Source organism: Pteropus vampyrus, unplaced genomic scaffold, assembly GCF_000151845.1.
Source record: "Pteropus vampyrus isolate Shadow unplaced genomic scaffold, Pvam_2.0 Scaffold287, whole genome shotgun sequence".
Classification (NCBI taxonomy): Eukaryota; Metazoa; Chordata; class Mammalia; order Chiroptera; family Pteropodidae; genus Pteropus; species Pteropus vampyrus.
Window position 1 is genome coordinate 251,930 of NW_011889068.1, and position 20,464 is coordinate 272,393.

At 37.2% G+C, this 20,464-nt stretch overlaps 1 protein-coding gene and 1 pseudogene across 1 annotated transcript in view; one reads left to right on the forward strand and one right to left on the reverse strand.

The window, feature by feature from the left end:
- Positions 1 to 20,464, forward strand: part of LOC105302910 (vacuolar protein sorting-associated protein 13B) — a gene marked incomplete at its 5' end in the record, with an annotated part of 342,584 nt that overhangs the window by 247,505 nt on the left and 74,615 nt on the right. Inside the window, 3 exons of the mRNA XM_023521022.1 lie at positions 3,357 to 3,538; positions 5,147 to 5,496; positions 10,694 to 10,855. Of these exons, the coding sequence (XP_023376790.1) occupies positions 3,357 to 3,538; positions 5,147 to 5,496; positions 10,694 to 10,855 (694 nt within the window). The remainder of the gene's footprint in view (positions 1 to 3,356; positions 3,539 to 5,146; positions 5,497 to 10,693; positions 10,856 to 20,464) is intronic.
- LOC111729889 lies at positions 3,581 to 3,698 on the reverse strand (annotated as a pseudogene).

Sequence of the window (20,464 nt, forward strand, 5' to 3'; positions counted from 1 at the left end):
GGGAATTATTGTTTAATGGGTATGGAGTTTCATTTTGGGAAGATAGAAAAATTCTAGGGATGGATTGCATTGCTACTTGCACAATGGTGTGAATGTACCTAATGTCACTGAACTGTGTAGTTTAAATGGTTAAAATAGTAATTTTTATGTTATGTTTATTTTACTACACTTTAAAAAATATCAGAATGTGTTGTATTTTCAGTAAACCTCCTATTCCCTCCTCCATTTTAATGTGTACTAGGTTACAAATAAAAATGTATTTCTTATTTTGGGTTATAGCTAAAACATTTTTTAAATGACAGTTCTAAGAGGTAGTGAGAACATGGTGAGAACAGGCTCGTACATCCTCCCTTGTCTTCTCTCAACCACGCATTACTCTCCCAGGATGGACGGAGCAGTGTTTTTGCAGTAGCCAGGAGAGAGCTCAGGTGAACCAGTGTTTGAGAGACAATGCCACGCTGAGATGAATGTCAGTGTGATATTGTGAGATCTCTCTTAGGAGCTAAAGGTGATCAACCACCAATAGTTAATGTTAAACTGAGGAACCAGTATGGTCCCCTGTTTGCCTGCCAGAAAAGAAGGGGTGGGTTTTTTCTATTATAGAGTGCTAGACATTATGCTAAGCATTTTGTATGCAGTTATTTCATTTAATACTTAAAACGTGGGTCCAATTACTATACTCACTTTACAAATGAGAAAACTGAGATTTATCCAGATGAAATAACTTGCCCAAGGTTACAAATATAAGTGATAGTAGTGTAAGCATTTTCATCTAAGTTCTCTCGCTTCGGTCATTCTCTTCTTAATCTCGATGCTATTATTATGCTATATTATGAAGCTCTTATTCCCACAGAGGGGTCCAGAGAAGAGCTCGAGCCTTCATCAGTGGAGTCAGATCATTGATGGGTACCTGCAGTGCTAAAGGGGTTCACCCTGGGTGATGTCCAAGGGTGAATCTTAGAAGATTATGCCTGAGTCCCCACAGTGCCCCTCGATCAGACAGGATCTGGGCTTACTAAAACACTCGTTTAAAGAATTGACACCCCTCTATAGGTCACCTAGGAGAGCTGATAAGTAACCCTTTGGCTACAATGAAGGTATGAATATGTAAAACTCCTGCCTTACTTTCCACCGTTTAGAATATTTCCACTGTTCTAAAATTGGAGTTTCCATTAGGAACATATTGATATTTGAACTAACTACTTAAGTAGAACTAACTAGGATCTTGAATTCTATGTTTTATTATTTGGGTGATCTTCTGGGAGCCATTTCTACTTCCTTCTCTGTTTCTGATTATTACATATCTCATAAGTTAAATTTTTCTTTTTGATATCTGTGTCAGATCAAGGTTCAGTGTACTGAACTTTGTAAGAAAATTACACAGATGCAGCTGTTATAAGTGTGCCTAGCAGGGTCATTACTCTCATATTTATGACAATTAAGGTCTTTTACACTTAGATCTTTGTGATACTTTTGTAAAAGGTAGACATGTATATGCTGTTTTTATAATATATAATGATCAAATTCAGTATCAAAAAACTATAATTTTTTTGATTCAGAATATAGTTAAAGAATATTTAGATTATACCATATTAATTTTGTGTTTAAGAAACTTTAATTTTGATATGACTCAAATTTTCAAATAAAAGTCTAAATTTTTAAATATAGATTAACCTAGGAACCATTTTAGTCGAGATTTCAAGATTATATGAGATAGTACTGAACATTAGAGTATGTTAAGAGTTACTGTGTGTACCTAAAATATCTCTTTTAACCATTGATTTGTGAATTTAATTTCAGAAAAGTAAATAATTAATTTGTTATAAACAAAGATTGTGTGTGGCACATACTCATAATGTTTTAGCAACTTTTTTCAACATGTTATGGTATCTGCTACCCTCGAGTGTGAAAAATTGTAGTTGGCAAGAAAAAAATGCCTCAGATAAACCTCATATTATGTACTCACTGTTTCTCATAGATCTCTTGCCTGAATAGAAAGTTAAGAATACACTTGGCTGCTTTTTGCACGTAGCATTTATTCAATAACACAGGACCCCAGAGTTTGTGTTTTATTTGTGTGCAATAGAGATTTACTAACACTGCAGTAAATACCACCATGTAACTGTAAATCCTTGAAGTTAAACACTCAGTAAGTATGTTGGAATGCTCTCAGCTTTATTTTCACCAGGCTTTTCACAGTCTCTTTCAAAACTCAGGTGAAGATTCACACTGAGAATTTCACAATTTACCCCACAGCGTTCTGCGTTTCTCGTACATTTCCACACCGGGAGCACTTTGACTTTCCTGTTCCTGAGAGGTGGTTCTGTCTCATAATGTTTCTAAGTGTCCACGTATTTCATATCACCAGTTAGACTATGAGTTCTTTGAAAACCAAGGATTTATTTCTTTAGTTTTTCCTATCATAGTTCTCCGTAAGATACTGTAAATCATAGTATTTCTTCTCTAGGCTCCACATGCATTTGGGAGTCAGGCTACCATAAATGCAGGCAGATTTTAGATTTGGAAAGAAGATGGAAGGTGGTAAGGGGGAATAGGGCGGCATCAATTTAGTATTCATAATTACCAGGACGCACCTTGCTCCACCCCCCATCCCCGCTCTCGTGCCTCTGCTAGCTAGCACTGAGACAAGGCCCCTAGGCAGTATGTTTCCCATGCACACCAGCAGCCACCATGTACAATCAATCATCTTCCCTCCTACAGCTGCCTTCATTATTCCTTTTCATCAAATTTTACTTGTATAAAATGGTGTTAAGAGGATGGAAGTGAAGAGACGACTGATGCAGTGTAATTGTCCATGGCACCTCAGTTCTTCTGGACATGGTCATAACTTTTATGGCACAGTATCCGTTGCATTGAACTAGGTGTTCAATAAAGAGTGTTGACTAATTCATATGGAAATGTGGATGTGAACAATCTGGAGAGGTAAAAAAAAAAAAAAAAAGTGAAACATTTATGGTGACACTGAAAGTATTGGTTTTTTTGAATACCAGAGTCATACTCTGAATTCTGTTGATTTTAAACTAATATAAGAACAAATTTTCTGTAAATTATGAGAGATAAGGATGGAAGAAAACAGGATGGCAGGTAAGTCAGCATGGCCTGGGGTTTGAGGAATGCTTTGAAACTTTTCTGCTAATAACTTAAGGAATAATCAACATGAACTTAATTTTAAAAAACAACTAGTGTATGTGAGTAAATACAAAAGATTTGATGATAGCATGTTGACTATAGGATTATAGGTGCAAGCTTAAAAAACCCTCATAGAAAGACATTTCACTTATATGATATTGGGAAATGTAGGTTATTGAACTTCTTTCATTACTTATTTCCCATAGCTCCGCAAGTGAATCTGGTTCTCAAAGCACTTGTGACCAGCTTGTAACTCCAACAGCCCTGGCTGCCTGTACCAGAGTCGACTCCTGTTTTACTCCATGGTTTGTCCCATCTCTTTGCATTTCCTTCCAATTTACCCACCTGGAGTTCCATCTTTGTCATCACCTGGATCAATTAGGCACAGGTAGGTACTCTTTTTTATTTTCTTTCTTTTTTTTTTTTTTTACGCCCACAGCACCTGGTCTTCCTAGGTGTCTCCCATCCAAGTACTAACCAAGTCCAACCCTGCTTAGCTTCTGAGATCAGCCAGGATCAGGCGTGTTCAGGGTAGCATGGCCGTAGGGCACAGGTACTCTTTACTTTAGCATCAGAATAACAATATTCACTTAATACTTACTTTTTGTCTTGAGTGTTCTGGAGACACAATTCATCAATTTTTACCCAGATAATTTATTTTCAGGAAGTAAAAAGGCTTGCAGGGATTTCCAGTCTGTGTACTACAATGTTAGCAACGATTTAGAATGCTGTGATTGCTAATCACTTCTTCCCCACAGTTTCTTCTCTGCTGACCACCACTCACATGGCAGTGGGTATTTTTAGAAGTGGTATTCATTTCCCCTAACAGAGAGCACTGGCAAAGTTATTCTGAAGTTGATTTCATATCACAGATATACCCCTTACTTTTAAACTATCTTATGGACCTATTACACATGTTACCAACTATATTGAACTGACATGATTTTGCATGCTACCTAACGAGACTTTTCAAGGAAGTTACAAAAATTGCAGGTTTTACTTTATTCCAATTATGATCGTTTTGAAAGAGGTACATCTGGTTTTGTTCTACATCCTGAGCTATTACATTAATGGCAAATGGATTCTAAAAGTACTTGATATTACTCGAATTCAAAAACGTGAATACCTTCTACAGAAGATGGGAAAATTCTTCAATAATTTAAAGGACAAGTATTTTTACAAGTTGGTAGAAGATTAAATTTTCCCACACCCCCAAAAGTGGCCTTTTATAAGTTTGCTAATGTTACATGAATAATTATTTCTTAAAGTCTATACCAAACCTTTTCTAGTTAATACATTTTGATTCAGGTATAGGTTTTCAACCTACATGTAATGGAAAATGGAAAAAAGCAGATTAAAACAAAATACAGCTGCTGTTAAACATCTTGCCTTTTCAGCAAAAATGGAGTTTAATGTGATTTTTTTAACTCTCTGTGAGTCATGTTTTTGTTTTTGAGATTTGGTTGATAGATACAGAACACTTCTAAAAAGCTCTCCTTAACATTGGGAATGCAGTCTGCAGTAATGCAATGGCTGTGTGTAGAGCCAGAGGGGTGATAGAGTAATTGAGGGGATCATTTCATAAACTATACAAATGTCTAAGCAAAGCAATGTACTGTATACTTGAAACTAAGAATAAAATAAAATAAAATGCTTTGAAAAGAAGAGAGAAAAGAAAACTCTCCTTAGATATTTACCTCCTTTTCATTTTATTTGTCCTCTATGATCAGATTTTGTCTGTGAAAGTGAATGTAACCTTTGGACAATATATACTATATATATGTAAGAGACCTGCTGATGGAACAAGCCAGTTTTATTTGCAAATACGAAATGATAATTCAAATATTGTAATATCTTCAAGAAAATGTTAACATTTATTAAACAGTAAATACAGAATTTACTAATCAAAAAGTGAATAATTTAAATGTTATCTTTTTATTTCCATAAAACATTGACTCATCTCAGTTGCTGTTTTTCTTGTTTGTTTTCCCAACAGCTCCACCGCGATACCTACAGCCATTTGTTTCTGATAAAAATGTGCCGTCTGAACTAGAATACATGATCATTTCCTTCAAAGAACCACACATGTATCTTCGACAGTGGAACAATAGTTCTGTCTGTCAGGAGATCCAGTTCTCAGCTCAAGCAGACTGTAAACTTCTAGAGTGCAGAAATGTTACAATGCAAAGCATGGTGAAACCTTTCGGCATCTTTGGGCAGATTGCGGTTTCCAGCGATGCCGTAGAAAAGCTGCTTGACTGCACCATCATAGTTGATTCTATATTTGTAAACTTTGGGCACCACGCAGTTCATTCTCTAAACACCGCAATACAAGCTTGGCAACAGGTATGCTCATTCTAGAAGTTTGTCCACATGTGACTTTTTCACTAGGCACTCTGTGTTATCACTTCTAGCATAAACCAAAATGTGAGAGAATGAAGAATTTGATGGGCTCCATAATATTTGGGGCCTTCTCTGTTTTGGCAAAGTGACACATGTTATTTTTAAAAACTTTAGAGAATATGGGTTCTCTACACATGCATCAGAGATCATGCCCACATTTTTGTGACTAATGTACCACATCTGTGTGGAAAGTAACATATTCCCAGAAATTTTTTCCAAGTATTCTGGCTTTAGTTTGCCAAAGCTTCAACTTAGCTATGTATCAAATCGTCTAAGCATCCATTGCAGAAATGAAGAACCTGTGTGAGCCTTTCTGATAATAAGCGTTCCATCTTTTCGAAGAAAAAAGCAGTGAGAAGAAATATGTGAGCACAAGATAGCCTTAGTCTTTCTTCTACTGTCATGCTGCCATTTTGAATCCCTGAAAAGCACTTGATAATGGACTTTCTTAATCAGTTAAAGATTCTTGATGGATAATTTTTCACTTTTATCTCTTGTCAGAAGTTAGTCACATTGAAAAAGGGATGAAGTATAAGTCTGTGCTGAATAGCATATTTAAAATAGGGAACCTGTCCGTATCTACTAGCAAGAAAATAATTTAACAGAATGTTTGAATGATAATGTGCTCAGCGATTTAGAACAAATCACTTCTGCTTCCCTTACTGATTCTCAGTATAATACTGTATTTCAGTATAATACTGTGTTGCTGTTTAAGCTGAGGCATTTCCCCTCATGCATTTGGGCGGAGCTGGCTCCGCAAGAGTAATGGTGCTTCCTCCTGCACTGACCCCACACAGGGACAGGAGCAGTGAGGGGGGAGGGGATCGAGTTCTCTAACTTAAGAATTTTTATGGGAATAAACTTTTCTTTATATGCATGAAGACCTATACAAGACTAAGGAATTAATTACCTAACATGGCACTACAATAGCAAAGGGAAAGAAGATAACACATCTGTTTTATATTTTAAAATTCTTTTTTAAGGGCATTCCATGGTTTTCTCGTTGCAGAAGACATGCGTAAAATAAGAGCTAGTGTGATCTAAATCTTTGCAGCTGGTTCGAATAGTGATGTGAAAAAAACCTCCATGGCTCCAATTTCTGTTTTTTGTCATATTTTGAACAATGCATTTAATAAAAAACAAACCTAGAAAATATAAAAGAGTCATTGATAGAGCATTTAAACCCAGGATATTTTCGTCTTGGTATCAGGGCCATTGTAAGAGGACTCATGTGTAGCAACTACTGCAACATGGCCTTCAGAAATATCAGTTTCCTCCCAGGGTAAAAATATTCTCTTAGACACAGCTATACATATAAATACAATATAGTGCATAAATATTTAAATGTTTTAAACCACATCAGAGTGTGAATGACTGGCTAAAATAGTGCCTTGAAGGAATATTCTGAGTTTTTTTTTTTTTTTTAAATGGAATTGTATATTTGATTAAGTGGAGCCATATGTCACATAGCATATTGCTGACAGGTACATTCTATGAATAGTTGGTTCTGATTTATACAGGGATTTGGCAATGTTAACATGAGCCACAGGAGGATATACTTCTGTAATTGTTGCTGTAATTTTCTTGTTTCCTCCCATGTCAGGGGTGCTTGCCACCAAGTTTTAATGCGGTAGGCATCTAACCCTATGTATTCTTAAGTAAATACAAAAATGTACTACTTTGAAATTATAGGACATTTGACATTGAAATGGGCTTGTAAAGGGTTATTAAGTTCATTGTGCTTAAAATATTCTGAATGTGGTTTGTCCCCTTTAGAGGGAAAGCTTGCTTTCCCAAGCTTGGATAATATTGTGTGTATCATGCTCGTATACGTATAATTGTTGGCAATGAGAAATATGAATTTAATAAGCAGGATAAGTTATTTGAGTTCTCCACATACTTTTTATCGAATTCATATCCGAGACAAGTCATTTATATCCAGTGTATATGGACCAGACAGATGAAGCATGAAATAATTTGACCTTTCACCTTAGGTCACAAGTTCAAGATTAACAGAAGCCTTCATCAGTGTCTGATTTCTCTGGCTGTAGATTTTTTTTCTTTTTGTGAATGATTAATGTTTTGCAAAACCAGATTACGGACCTAAAATGCCACTTGCAGTTTGCTTTTTATTTTTATGTCATATTCTTACATTTGGACAAAATAGCATTGAAAGGACATTTTTACTTAAAAATCAAGGTTATGCCTATAGATATGTCTTATCTTACACTGAAATGATATCTGTTTAATTGCAAATGCCTGTACAGCACTCTAGCACAAGTTTCAAATGTAAATAAGCCAACTTTTAATTACAAATCTCAGTGAACATTCTGAATTTTGGCCTATATGATGCCATATAAAATGTGTACAATCTTTTTTATAATATACCAGAATTTAAAACATTCCAAGAAATGCTTAAACTTATTACAGTTATAATGAACTCCACAGACAAAGGAGCAGTAGAGAAACCGTTCCCTGAGGACTCTGAGTATTCCTTAGAAAAATGTAAACAACCCCCTTGTGTTCTTTCATTTACATTTTTTCCTAAAACTCTCATCATTTATTAAAGGTCAGTTTGTAGAGATGAAGAAAGTAATATGACTTTTTCTCTATTCAAGCTCCATCTGGTAACTTAACCTTTGTGTTACCAGCAGAGTGATCCCAATTCATTATGAAAACTGAATTTCAATTTCAGGATATCTAAGTGGGAGTTTAGAATCATATCCCCTTCTTCATGTTTGCCATTAATAGAGCTTTGGACCTAAAGCAGAGAAAAGTGTTTACAAGGAGAGCAGTTAGTGTTGATTATAAAATGCTAAATGGAAAAATCATCAAAACTAATTATACACTGTGACTCCAGTTTGATTAAAGGTTTGCAAACCTTTAAGTGTATAAGATATAGAAAGTAGGATCAGATACGATAGACTAGACTAGGAACAGGCAGGACACTGAAGAGAAAATTACTGGAAGAAAAGTCACCAAAATGTTAATAGCAGTTATCACCAGGTGTAAAATTAGAGACTTAAAAAAAAAAAAAAAGAATCTATACTTTCTGTGTTTTCTAGTTTTTCTGCTGTGATCATTTATTACATTTATAATTTTAAAAAATTAAACTTACATATTTGTTTTGCAAGTATTTATTGAGTACATATGTGTCAGGCATTATGCTGGGTACTGGAGATAAAGCCCTTACTCAGCATGGAATCTAATGATGGAGACAATATTGAACCCGTAATCATACAGATAATTACTTAGTCCCAGTAGGGATAAGTGCTGTGAAGGTGAAATATAGAGTATTTTGTGAGCATAAATAGGGGGGTCCTGGTTGGGAGAAGATCTCAGAAGGCTACTCTGAGGAGGTAGCCTGAAAACAGGAACCTGAAGACTGACTAGAAAGAAGTTAGTGAAGCAAAGAGGAAAAGAGGCATAAGCAGAGGAAAGGCACTGAGGCAGGAAGGAATTTGACAGGTTGGATGAATTGAGAGGGACCAGTATATATTGGAGGATCTGAAGAGAGCTGACAAAGCTGGGGTGTAGTGAGAAAATGAAGAAAGCCTCAAGATACAGCAGGGGCCAGGACATCTAAGACCCACTGGCAGTCAAGTTTTTAAATCATAGCTCATGACTGAAAGGCATAGCAGAGAGTATTATGGTAGACAACAGATAATCATTAACTGAAATTGCTTTGGTCTTATTTAGCCAGACTCTTCATGACTAGTCTGACTGTCCAGCAAGGTTCTGCTCCATGAGAATGAAGAAGTTTAGTGAGAATAGATGGATGATAGCGCGAGGGCTTAGAAGTCCTCCAGGGTATCTGGAAGAATGAGGTATTTCGGGGCCTCTTCACTAACTGCAGCCACAGACCACTGCCCACCCACTTTCGGGGCCTTCTGGGTTACTAGGAATGAGTTCTACCTCCTAAGATAACTGTTCTGGATAAGGTTCTAGGTGGGGTTTTGGTCTAGGCTGGATTCAAGTGCATTCATTCATTGACTTCTAGGCTTCAGTTCCCATTATTGCTTAAATCACTCATGCTCATGATCGATATATTCTCTTTTACTCTCACACTCCTCAGTAAAATGGCAAGCGACAAAGTGTGGCATTGTGACTTTATTTACATCCACAGCCAGGAAACAGAAGCTAACTGGAGAAGCATCAGTTACATATTACCTCCAATAGTGTACAAATTGATTGGCTAATTAAGATTTTTTTCTTTCATTCTCAAGTTAATCATTTATTTAGCTATTTTCATTTACCAAAAGTATGTATATTGTATATTAGGCTGTAGTCTAACTAGAGTGATAAGAAAGTAAGAACAGAAATGCTCTATTATTTTGCCAGTGTTTTGTTATAATAGCAACCAATTGGAGACACCATTGAGGAGGCATCAACAATGGGCCATATTACTAATTTGTTGAGCCTTAACAGATTAATGGAAGCCATTAGCTGATTGAAGACTCTTAGCCGAAAAAGACACCAACAACTGTTTTTCAAGAAACATTACTTTTGAAAACTACAACTTGCCTTATTACCCTCATTCTGGAGTTGATCTTTTTTATGTGTTCAACCTCTTAACAGAGGAAAAGTTATGGTTTTATTTACCTCTCTCCCTGAGCAGATTTACACACACACACACACACACACACACACACACAGCCCCCACCCCTTAAAGGATCTGGGAATGTATTACCTAAAAGATCCTTACTTTCTTTAGGGTACAAACTGTGGCTTTGTAATTGGTCTTGATTGTTGAGTTTAGAAGGCCAGGAACATGGTAATTCTAGCCTCCAGTGTTCTGCTCAAAACGTGCACTGCCACTGCGCAGTACCGCACTCTTTGTAGCATGTTAATTCATTTTAAAATGTTAAAAGTTTGAGGGATCTCATTGTTCTTTTACTCTTCTGTGTCTATAATTTATTTTGCAGGAGCATAAATCGAAACATATTTTTGGAACATTTAAGATCTCTTTAAGGTATTTTTTGTGCTTATCCTGGAAGTATAGAATACTTTGTGTACCAGAGCTAATGACAGCAGATCTTTTAGTGTTTCTGTGTTCTAACAATCGCCACTGGGCAGACAGCTGCCAAACATCTTGCAATTAATCTGATTCATGTTGGCTTTCCGATTCTTTTTCTTTCAGAACAAATGCCCTGAGGTAGAGGAGTTGGTCTTCAGCCATTTTGTGATCTGTAATGACACACAGGAGACACTGCGGTTTGGCCAGGTGGATACTGATGAAAATATTCTGCTGGCGAGTCTCCATAGTCACCAGTACAGCTGGCGCTCTCACAAATCCCCACAGGTATTTAAGAAACAGCCTTACAAACACAGCAATTGTTAAGGTTCTGCATTTGTATGCCTGTGTCCAGTTATTTTCCCTTTTAAGTCTCCCAAGGAACCACACGGTGTAGCTACATCTGACAAAAACCCAGAAATGTTTAGAGATGGAAGTACAGAGTACTCATGCTTCTCTTGGAGTGGGACATTCTCCTGGTTAGCATGGCCGCTGTTGAGGCAGCGTGGTGTGGTGATTACGAGATTGGACTCTAGAGCCAAAGTGTGTAGGTTTGGGTCCTGGTTCTGGGTAGCCTTGCTTTACTTTCCTGCTTCAGTTTTCTCATATGTAAAATGAGGATAATAATAGTTTCATAGGGTCGTGAGGACTGAATAATAAATAAGTTAATATATATGAAGAACAGTGCTTGATAAGCATTATGTGCTGGGTATTATTATTCATTTGTTTATTCTTATTTTTACTGTGTGCCAGGCATTTATTAGGCGCTGGGAATTCAAAGATAGTCCTTGCCCTCCAAGGACGGCTCATAATCTGTGCTGAAGTGAGCACAATGACAAAATATGCCCAAGGGAGCAGTGAGAAAAAACATACCAAAGGATGTCTGTTTTCCAAGTAGTGTGATTCCATTTTCCTGTCACTTTAGATGGGAATAATTAGAGGGACGTGCCCTGCAGGGATAATATGAGGAAGAATTAAATGCAAAGATGTGGTCTTAAATGAGTAAAAGAAATCCTAGGAAGTACTCTCAAGAATAATGTATTTCTAAAACTCTGGGTAATAAGGAAACTACTGTCTGCTTGTGATTAAAAGAAAGTCATAAGATTAGAGAACAAGTTTTCCCATCTGGGACCAGCTTCTATAGTCCAGCTTCAGAATATGTTATACCCTCAGGCTCCCTCTTGCTGCTTTTTTTTTTTTTTTCCAGTAGCTAGGTTCTGATTTCTTACTTGCTTTTTCATTACATTGCCACACTATTAGCATAAAATTTGGAAAAGCAGATACAGTGCAGTTCTTCTTATTTAAGTATATTCATTTAATTCTAGTTAATTTGACATTAAAACTGCTTTCATAACAGTTCTTACAAATATTTTTCATATGATATGATATTTTCATATGATATATTTTTAGAGTGAATGACATGCCTGTAAATTTCAAATTTTTCTCTTGAGAAATTTCCATGTTAGAGAGTTTTCAAGTCATTTGGTTGTTTGTCTCTTATAAAAAATTAAAGGGCGGCTTATTTATTTCAAAATTAAGATTTTTTTGTTATTTTTTTTTATTAATTGCAAAAGTGAGAACATATAGATATAGTGACCAAATTAAAAAATGACCACCTATAAGTCTAACCACCCAGAGACAACACGGGTTAATATTAGTTGTATAGCCTTTTAGATTTTTGAAAGATCTCCATGGTAATTGCATTCCCAGCAATGTACTAGTAGTGGCAGGAAAGAAGCCTCAGAATATACAGCGATGGGTAATCCTACACTACTGTACCTGTAGCCGTTCCCCCCATTCACACAGAATAAGCAGCAGGCCTTAGCCAATAGAAAGCAAAGCAGAGGAAGCTTACTGCCCCTCACAGTCATTTAAGATGCATAGACTACCATGGCCCTCAATGATTTTCAAGATTCCCTGGACACTGGAGTCAGGATGAGCAGGGTGATCGTAAGAACAGCTGGCTCAGGGGTGTGGAGGAACAGTGAGTCGTCTTCATGTCACAAATACACAGTTTCTGGGTGGGAAGGAGATCAGCAGGAAAGAAGAATGGATGACCACTGTGACCACTGCACCTTTCTTATTAATATTCTTTTGCACTTTGTAAAGGTCTTTTGTAGTTATTACTAGTTTCTTGTTCACAGCATCCCTCTGTGGTTTGTGTTATTTGTTATGCATATTTTATAGACAAGGAAACAAATAGAAATATTGAGCTAAGATTGTGGTAGAGTTGGAATCCCATATGTTTTGATTCTCAATATAGTGTTATTTTCACAATGTTGTCAAACTCTCCTAGGTTTAGGTTTTGGCAGCATGATTTGTCTGTTAAAATAGCCAAGCTATGAGGTGTTAAGAGAAGGGCTGAGAAATCACTAGTATAATACTCCACATTTAAAGCTAGACTAATACAGGATTCACAGTCCAAGTACGAACCGTTGTAAAGCCTTAACTGTATTACCAAAAACAATAAGAACCTTTTAGTGTCAAACAGGAGACATAAGACAGGTAGGTACGTATTAAACATTTCTTTCTTTTTAATTTGTAACTGCATCTTCTGGATACAAATTTGAAGATGAGCTGTAATCATTATAATCTTAGGCTAAACTTAGATCAAATTTGTAAAAAACTGTCTCTTAACTACAGCTACGTATGCTAAAGGAAGTGTGTTTAGGACCCTCTGAAGCCAGAGTTCTTAATGGTCCCAGTGGGTCTTCATGGAATTCCTTATGTCCACAATCATGAAATCTGCTGTGTTCTAACGAGAGGTTACATCTGAGAATCAGGAAAACTAGCCACTTAGCTTCAAACTGCACCTGGAGGTAGTCACAGACTTACAAGTGAGCAAACTGTTCCTTTTTCCAGACTCCAAGTCACATCCTGCATTGCCCAGCAGGCTTGGTCTTAGGAACATTTGTGTCTCCATGTTTATGCTACCTTGGTGTTAGTCAATTCATAGTCTCAGGGAGGATTTCTAAAGTTCATAGAACTTAACTCCACTAAACAATGCAGCTTATATTGCGGAGATCAAGAAAGTGGCAATGACACCTGGAAAGGTTTCAAAGAGGTCAGCATATCTTAGAACCACACAGGAGGTTGCTAACAACAGAAAATCCCAACAGGATGGGAAGAAACATGGATACAACCAATTCCAGAAATACAAAGCTGTAAAACCTTTTAGAAATGAAAAGTTATAAACTCTCCTTATAGTTTCTAACACATGCTCTGAGGCAGAATCACTTAAAATGCTGGATATCCCACAATAGTTACTTGCCTAAACAAACAAAGGAAGAACAAAACTATTTCCTAGGGAATAATTGAACATATTCAGCTGCACAGTCATAAATGCCACCACAAAGGGCCCTTAAATATCCTAGTTCAGTAGACTTCAGATCAGGTTGGATGAGAACAATAACCAGCAAGAGATTAGTCTTCAGAGAAGTGCTTCGCATTATATAAAGTTGAATCTAACGACTGGAAATGTGGGTTTATGAAATCTTTCCCCAAAATACTGGCAGTGTGTATGGCTCAGAATCCAGGGAAGCTTTGTTTAATTTCGCCAAACTGAATGTAGTGACACTTCCATCACCCTGTAGGATTTGTGTATATGCTATTCAAGCTAACTTCCTTTTCTGGTTAATAGAGAGCACTCAATTGACTCAGTTGCTTGGAATAAGAATGCCTCTACATTGTATGTAAGGAATTACATTTGCTTTTAGTCTCCAAACATGCACAATTTAGAGATTATGCATTTTTTCAGAATTGCAGAATTCCCACTATCAGTGACTTAATTTTAATAAACAAGTAACCAGATAAGTTGAAAATGGGCTCTAGGCAGAGCTATAGAAATAATAAAATATGGCTCCAAAATTGATATAATATACAGTTTCATAAGAAATGGCAGATATTTAAAAATGCAAAATATAACAAGGTAAGAATTAATTTTGAAGAGCAGCAGAGCATCTGGGAAATATTCATTAAAGTAGTCAGAGTTAGTGAGGGAAATATAAATCATACATTAAGACGTTGACAAACTTTTGCTGTGTAGTGCCAGATAGTAAACATTTTAGGCTTTCAGGGCCTTACAGTCTCTGTTGCAGCTACTTAACTCTGCACAAAAGCATCCATAATGAATGAGCATGGTGGTGTTCCAATAAAACTTTATAGACAATAAAATTTGAATTTCAATAATTTTCACACATCACAGAATATTCTTTTGATTTTTTTCAACCATTTGAAAATGTAAAAACCATTCTTAGCTCACAGGCTATACAAAAATAGGTGGTTCACCAAATTTGGTCAACAATTTGGCCAGTTTGCCATGCCAATCCCTGCTTTAAGGCCTCTCATTTGACAAAATTCAGTAGACTAAAGATTTGATATTAAATTGTTTTTGCTCTGATCTAAATGGTATTTCTATCACTTGACAACTTGATGAAATGTTTCAGAAATTAAGAAATGACAAGTAATAGGTTATATCTAATACTTATATAATCAACCAATACTCACCACATAACAGTAAAATATTTTTATTGTATTCATTCTGTACCTGAATAGACAAATTTCTCTGTTTAAATATACAAATATTTTAAATGAGATTTGATCATTTTTCTGTTATCTGAAGGGAAAATAGTACGTTTTCAGTAGTATCTTATAGTAATTCCAGCCAGCTTTCAATTTCATTAACTAGACTGTAATTCTTATTCAATCACCACTCTTTCCCTATTCGTTTATATAATGCATGTGTACACATATATCTAGAGAAAGAGCATATTTATTGTTGCCACAATCACAATTTAGAGAATTTAAAGGCAGATTTGGGAAAAGAAATATTCTGTATTGGCAAAACTGTTCAAACTGATAAATTTTTTCCAGTGTTTGCCTCTGCTATTATATGGCACATGGCATACATGTTAAGGTTTATTTAGAAAGGGCAAATAAGAAAACACTCTTAGACACTGAAGATGAAATGGAATTGACACTTCCTTTCTAGAAAGCAATTTGATAAGAAGCATCAAAGCTATTAAAATGATCATAGCGTTTGAGCCAGTAAAACACCTGCTAATAATCTACTCTCAGGAAGTAATTCAAATTGAAACAAAGGTTTATACATAAAAATGTTTATCGTAATTTTATTCATAGTCTCATCTATAAGATGAATTATTATGGGATCTTTAAAGTTTTACATAGAAAGGGGAAGTACTACCATATCAGTCAGAAAAACAATAACATGATCTTAACATACAACATATACATACAACATGATCTTAACAATATAAGAACAAAGGCATAGAAAATACTGGAAGGAGATTTGTGATTGCCTCTTAATGGTGGGTCAAGGAGGCATTTTTCTATTTTATTACATTTGTATACACTTCTCAACTTTTTAAAATAAGGCATATAGAGTTAAGTTAAAAAAAACTTTAAAAATATATATGCAGACTAAAAGCAAGTGTAATGATATTAAGAAGAATTATTTCTTCTCATATGAACTATTACCATAGTTTTCTCAATTTGTCTCCTAGTTACAACTTTCCCCACTTCAATCTATCTTGCAGACTACTTCTCGAGTAATTTTCCTAAATAATGTTTCGGTTATTACACTTCCCTGTCCAAAAATCTTCACAGACTCCCCCATCATCTATTAAATATATCCAGATTACCTGGTATCCCAGGCCTCACTCAGACCACTCACAAGCCCTCCTGTCTGCCATTATTTCTCCCTAGCTGCTTATTTAGTCTCCCTCCCATTCATTTTTAAGCATGTACTTTCTTCTAAGAAACTTATTGGCTAGTGAGGGAGTCAGAAAAGTAAACAAGTTATTATAGATGTGATTAGTATCTATCAGAATATTATTGCAGTAGTTCAAGACAGAAATGATGAGGGACCAAATTAAAACACTAGCCATAGGGAAGAAAAGCTAGAGAATCAAGAAGTAAAATCAGTTGCATTTGGATATGGACAAAGTCTTAATGAGAACTCAAAATGTTTTTATTTCCAACATGAGGATGGGAATCTGGCAAGGCTTCCTGGTAGAAGGGCTATTTGTATTGAATGTTAATGTTTAAATATAAAATTGTATGTTTACTGTCATTTTAAAATATTTTTTTAATTAAAAAAGAGGCCAATGAAGTGAGGATGGGGGTGGTGTTCTAATAAAGGAAACAGTATCTGTGAAAGCCACAGAGGCATGAAACAGCATGGCGTGGTAGGACAGCTTGGTTAATTTGACTGCACTGTAGAGTCCACATGTGGAACTGCAAGAGAGGAAAACAGATGAAGGCCATTAGGGTACCACACACTGTGGTAAGCAGCTTCGATACTGTCTGGAGGCAGTGATAGCACAAAGGCAGGAAAATCTACATACCTGGAGAGATCTAAGTTGGCTTTCCACAGAGACCGAGTTGGAAAGATAAGTAGAAGTTAGCCCAGTGGACAATAGTGGAGATATATACATGTGAACAGCGTGCCTTGTTCAAGGGAATCCAGGTTTTGTTCTGAATAACTGAGGCAACCAGTGTCACCATAATAAATTGGATGGATGGATAGATAGATAGATAGATAATTTGCATTCCATCCTGAAGAAGGTACATGTTAACTGGCTCCCAGGGCCACGGTGGTGGGGAAGCCCTAATTTGTAGGGTTGGCTAATTTCTCTGGTGTACATATTTCCACTGTAGCTGATTTCAAGCTACTGGTGATTTAACAACCAACTCGCAAAATTCCTGACTATTTAGCAGTTCTGTTTTATGAACAAGTATGAGCCACTTGTCAGAGGAGTCATGTGCTGAAGAGCCTGGCAGTTCATTTTGAGGAGATATACATGTATGCGATCGGCAGCTTTTGGCTACTGAGGGTTTTTAGGTAGGTGAGTCACAGAATTACAGTTGCATTTTGGAAAGACTCCTGTAGTGTAGTTGAAATGACAGTCTGCAGGGGACTGAAAGTACAAGCAGAGAGTACTGTGGACACTGCTGCATGGTCCAGGAGTGGGAGAAGTAATGGTAACTGAGCCAAGACAGAGTAGAAGTCAAACATGAGTAGAAATGCCTAACTGATCTTTCTGTGAATGATAGCAGTAAATTCTAAGTGAAACACAGAAACAGCTACCTGAGTGAGGCCTCAGGGGACTGAGTAAAGGCAGGCAGATTTGGGAGGGGAATTGAAACTTTGAGCAAGCAATCTGCAGAGTGAATTCCTTATTTTTTTGTGGCTTTGCCCTGAGGACAAGTGCCCTTGTATCAGTGCTGAGGGGGTGGCCTATCACTTTTCTGGCCCAAAGTACCAAGAGAAAGAACTCAGGCAACCAAGACTGCTAGAGAGTGAGGTGGAAGCCTTGGAAAAGGGAAAGCAAGGAAGTGGGAAAATTATGTGTTTAAATTTGGCCCAACTGCTGACCGCTAAGCTATACCTGCACAGAATAAACTGAAAGCAGCTTATACCCAAGACTTTAAAGAATTGAACTAACCCGAGCTGCCACTCACCCAGGTGTGAGAATTTTCCATTTGAATCTAAATGAGTTAATTACCTGTTAAATCAAAAAGAGTAGCACTCTTTGGAGTAATTATAAGAGAATTTGGAGTCTTCACAACATGACATTTATAGTGTTCACAATATAACCGAAAATTACTTGACAGATCTCAAGATTCTCAAAAAAAAAAAAGTTATTCAATTTCGAGGGAAAGATAATTAACAGATGCCAACCTCAAGATGACCCAGAGGTTGGAATTAGCAGACATATCCTTTAAAGCAGCTGTGGCAAAGGTAATGGGATTTTACAGGTGTAATTGAAGTCCCGGAATAGTTGATTTAGATAACTAGGAATTTTCAAAAAAGTAAGTCTTGGCTCCTTATTATCCAACAGTTCTTCCTCAAGCTTATTTCACCCCCCTTGGACTTTAATATAAGTGGCAAATAGAAACCAGGAGGCACTTCAGTCCTGCCTGGAAATCGCCTTAGCTGGATCATGCAGTTTAATAGACACATTTTCTACTTTCCGTGTTACTGCAGGTTGTAGTGTTGCTAAACTCTCTGCCACTGCATAACAAAGATTCCTTTTCTCCAGTTTCCATTAACATTCTCCTAAATTCCTCACTGGCAGCCTCCTCTAAGGCCATTAAGTTTCTATTAATATCTTTGAAGCACTTTAGACATTCACCAACACTCTTCAAGTCCTTCCAGTGTCTGCCCCGCCCCCCGCTCCAAAGCCCCTCCCACATTTTAGGCTTTTGTTATAGTAGCACCCCACTTTCAGATACCAAAATCTGTATTAGTTGCATACTGCTATTTAACAAATTACCCCAAAACTTGAATAGATAAAACATGTATTACCTCAGTTCCATAGCCAGGAATTTGGGAACTGGTTTAACTGTATGGTTCTAGTCTCTGATAAGGCTGTAGCCAAGACACCAGCTGGAGCTGCATTCATCTAAAGCAGGGGTCCCCACCCCCAAGGCTGCAGACTGGTACCAGTCCATGGCCTGTTAGGAACCAGGCCGCACAGCAGGAGGTGAACAACAAGCAAGCAAAGCTTCATCTGTATTTGCAGCCCTTCCCCAGCCCTAGCATCACCACCTCAGCTCCACCTCAGATCATCAGGCATTAGATTCTCATAGGACCACCGGCCCCTGGTGCCAAAAAAGTTGGGGACCGCTAACCTAAAGGGCTGTCTGGGCTGGAGGAGTCATTTCCAAAATGGCTCACTCACATGGCTTGTGACAGGAGGCCTCAGTTCCTTGCTACAAGGATCTCTCCATAGAATTGCTTGAGTATTCCCATGACAGAGCAGTTGGCTTCCCCCCAGATCAAGGGATCCAAGATAGAACAAAACAGAAGCCACAGTGTCTTTTATAACCTAAGCTCAGAAATCATTCATTGTCATTTCTGTAATAGCCTAGTGGTTATACAGATCAGCCCTGTTCATTGTGGGAGGGAACTAGACAAAGGCACAAATAACAGTAGGCGAGGCTCATTGGGGCTATGTTGGAGGTAGACTGCCAAAAGGACTAATAGTAGAATTTGGGGGTTAAACTGAGGAATGGGATCCGTTCAGGAGGAATAAGAAGTATGAGGAAAACCAAGACATAGAAAGAAAATTACGACATAATGGTGTTCTAAAAACCAAGAAAGAATATCTAGAGGGATAGAATTATTAGTGTTGTCAGATGCCATAAGGAGATTGAGACAAAACTGAGGAGACCATTGTATTTGGCAAATGAGAGGTCATCAATGGCTCAAAGAAAGCATTTTCAGTGGCAAGACAGGGATAGAAGCCAGTGGGTTGAGAAGAGGGAGGTGAGGAAATGAAGAGAATGAGCATGAATTTATTTTCTTTTAACCTTGATTGGTTGTTAGGTAGAGACAGCTACAGAGTCAAGCGAGAGTTTTAAATGGAAGAAACTTGGGCATGTTCATATATGATGAGAAAGAAAAGAGGCTGGTCATGCACAGAACAGAGGAAGAATTATTAATGACATAAGTCTTCAGAAGGGAAGCAGACGAAGGAATTCAAATTACGGGTAGAAGGATTGACCCTGGATGGGAAGAGGTTTATACAAGATATCTGTTGCTAATTGACAAACCACCCCAAAACTTAGTGGCTTAAAAATAATTTTTAGTTCATGAGTCTCTCGGTCAGAAATCTAGAGGCTTTCAGTCAGGAAATTCTTTTGGTCTCTGCTGAGCTCACTCATGAAGCTGCAGTCAGCTGGTATGTCATCTGGATCTGGGTGGTCCAAGATAGCCTCACTTATCTATTTGGTAGTTGGCAGGCTATTGGCCAGGGTTCTCTTGGTTCTCTTCCATATGACCTCTCCAGCAGGCTAGCCCAGACAGGAGAACAAGAGCAGAGACTACAAAGCCTGTTGAGCCTAAGCTCAGAACTCACACAGCATCACTTC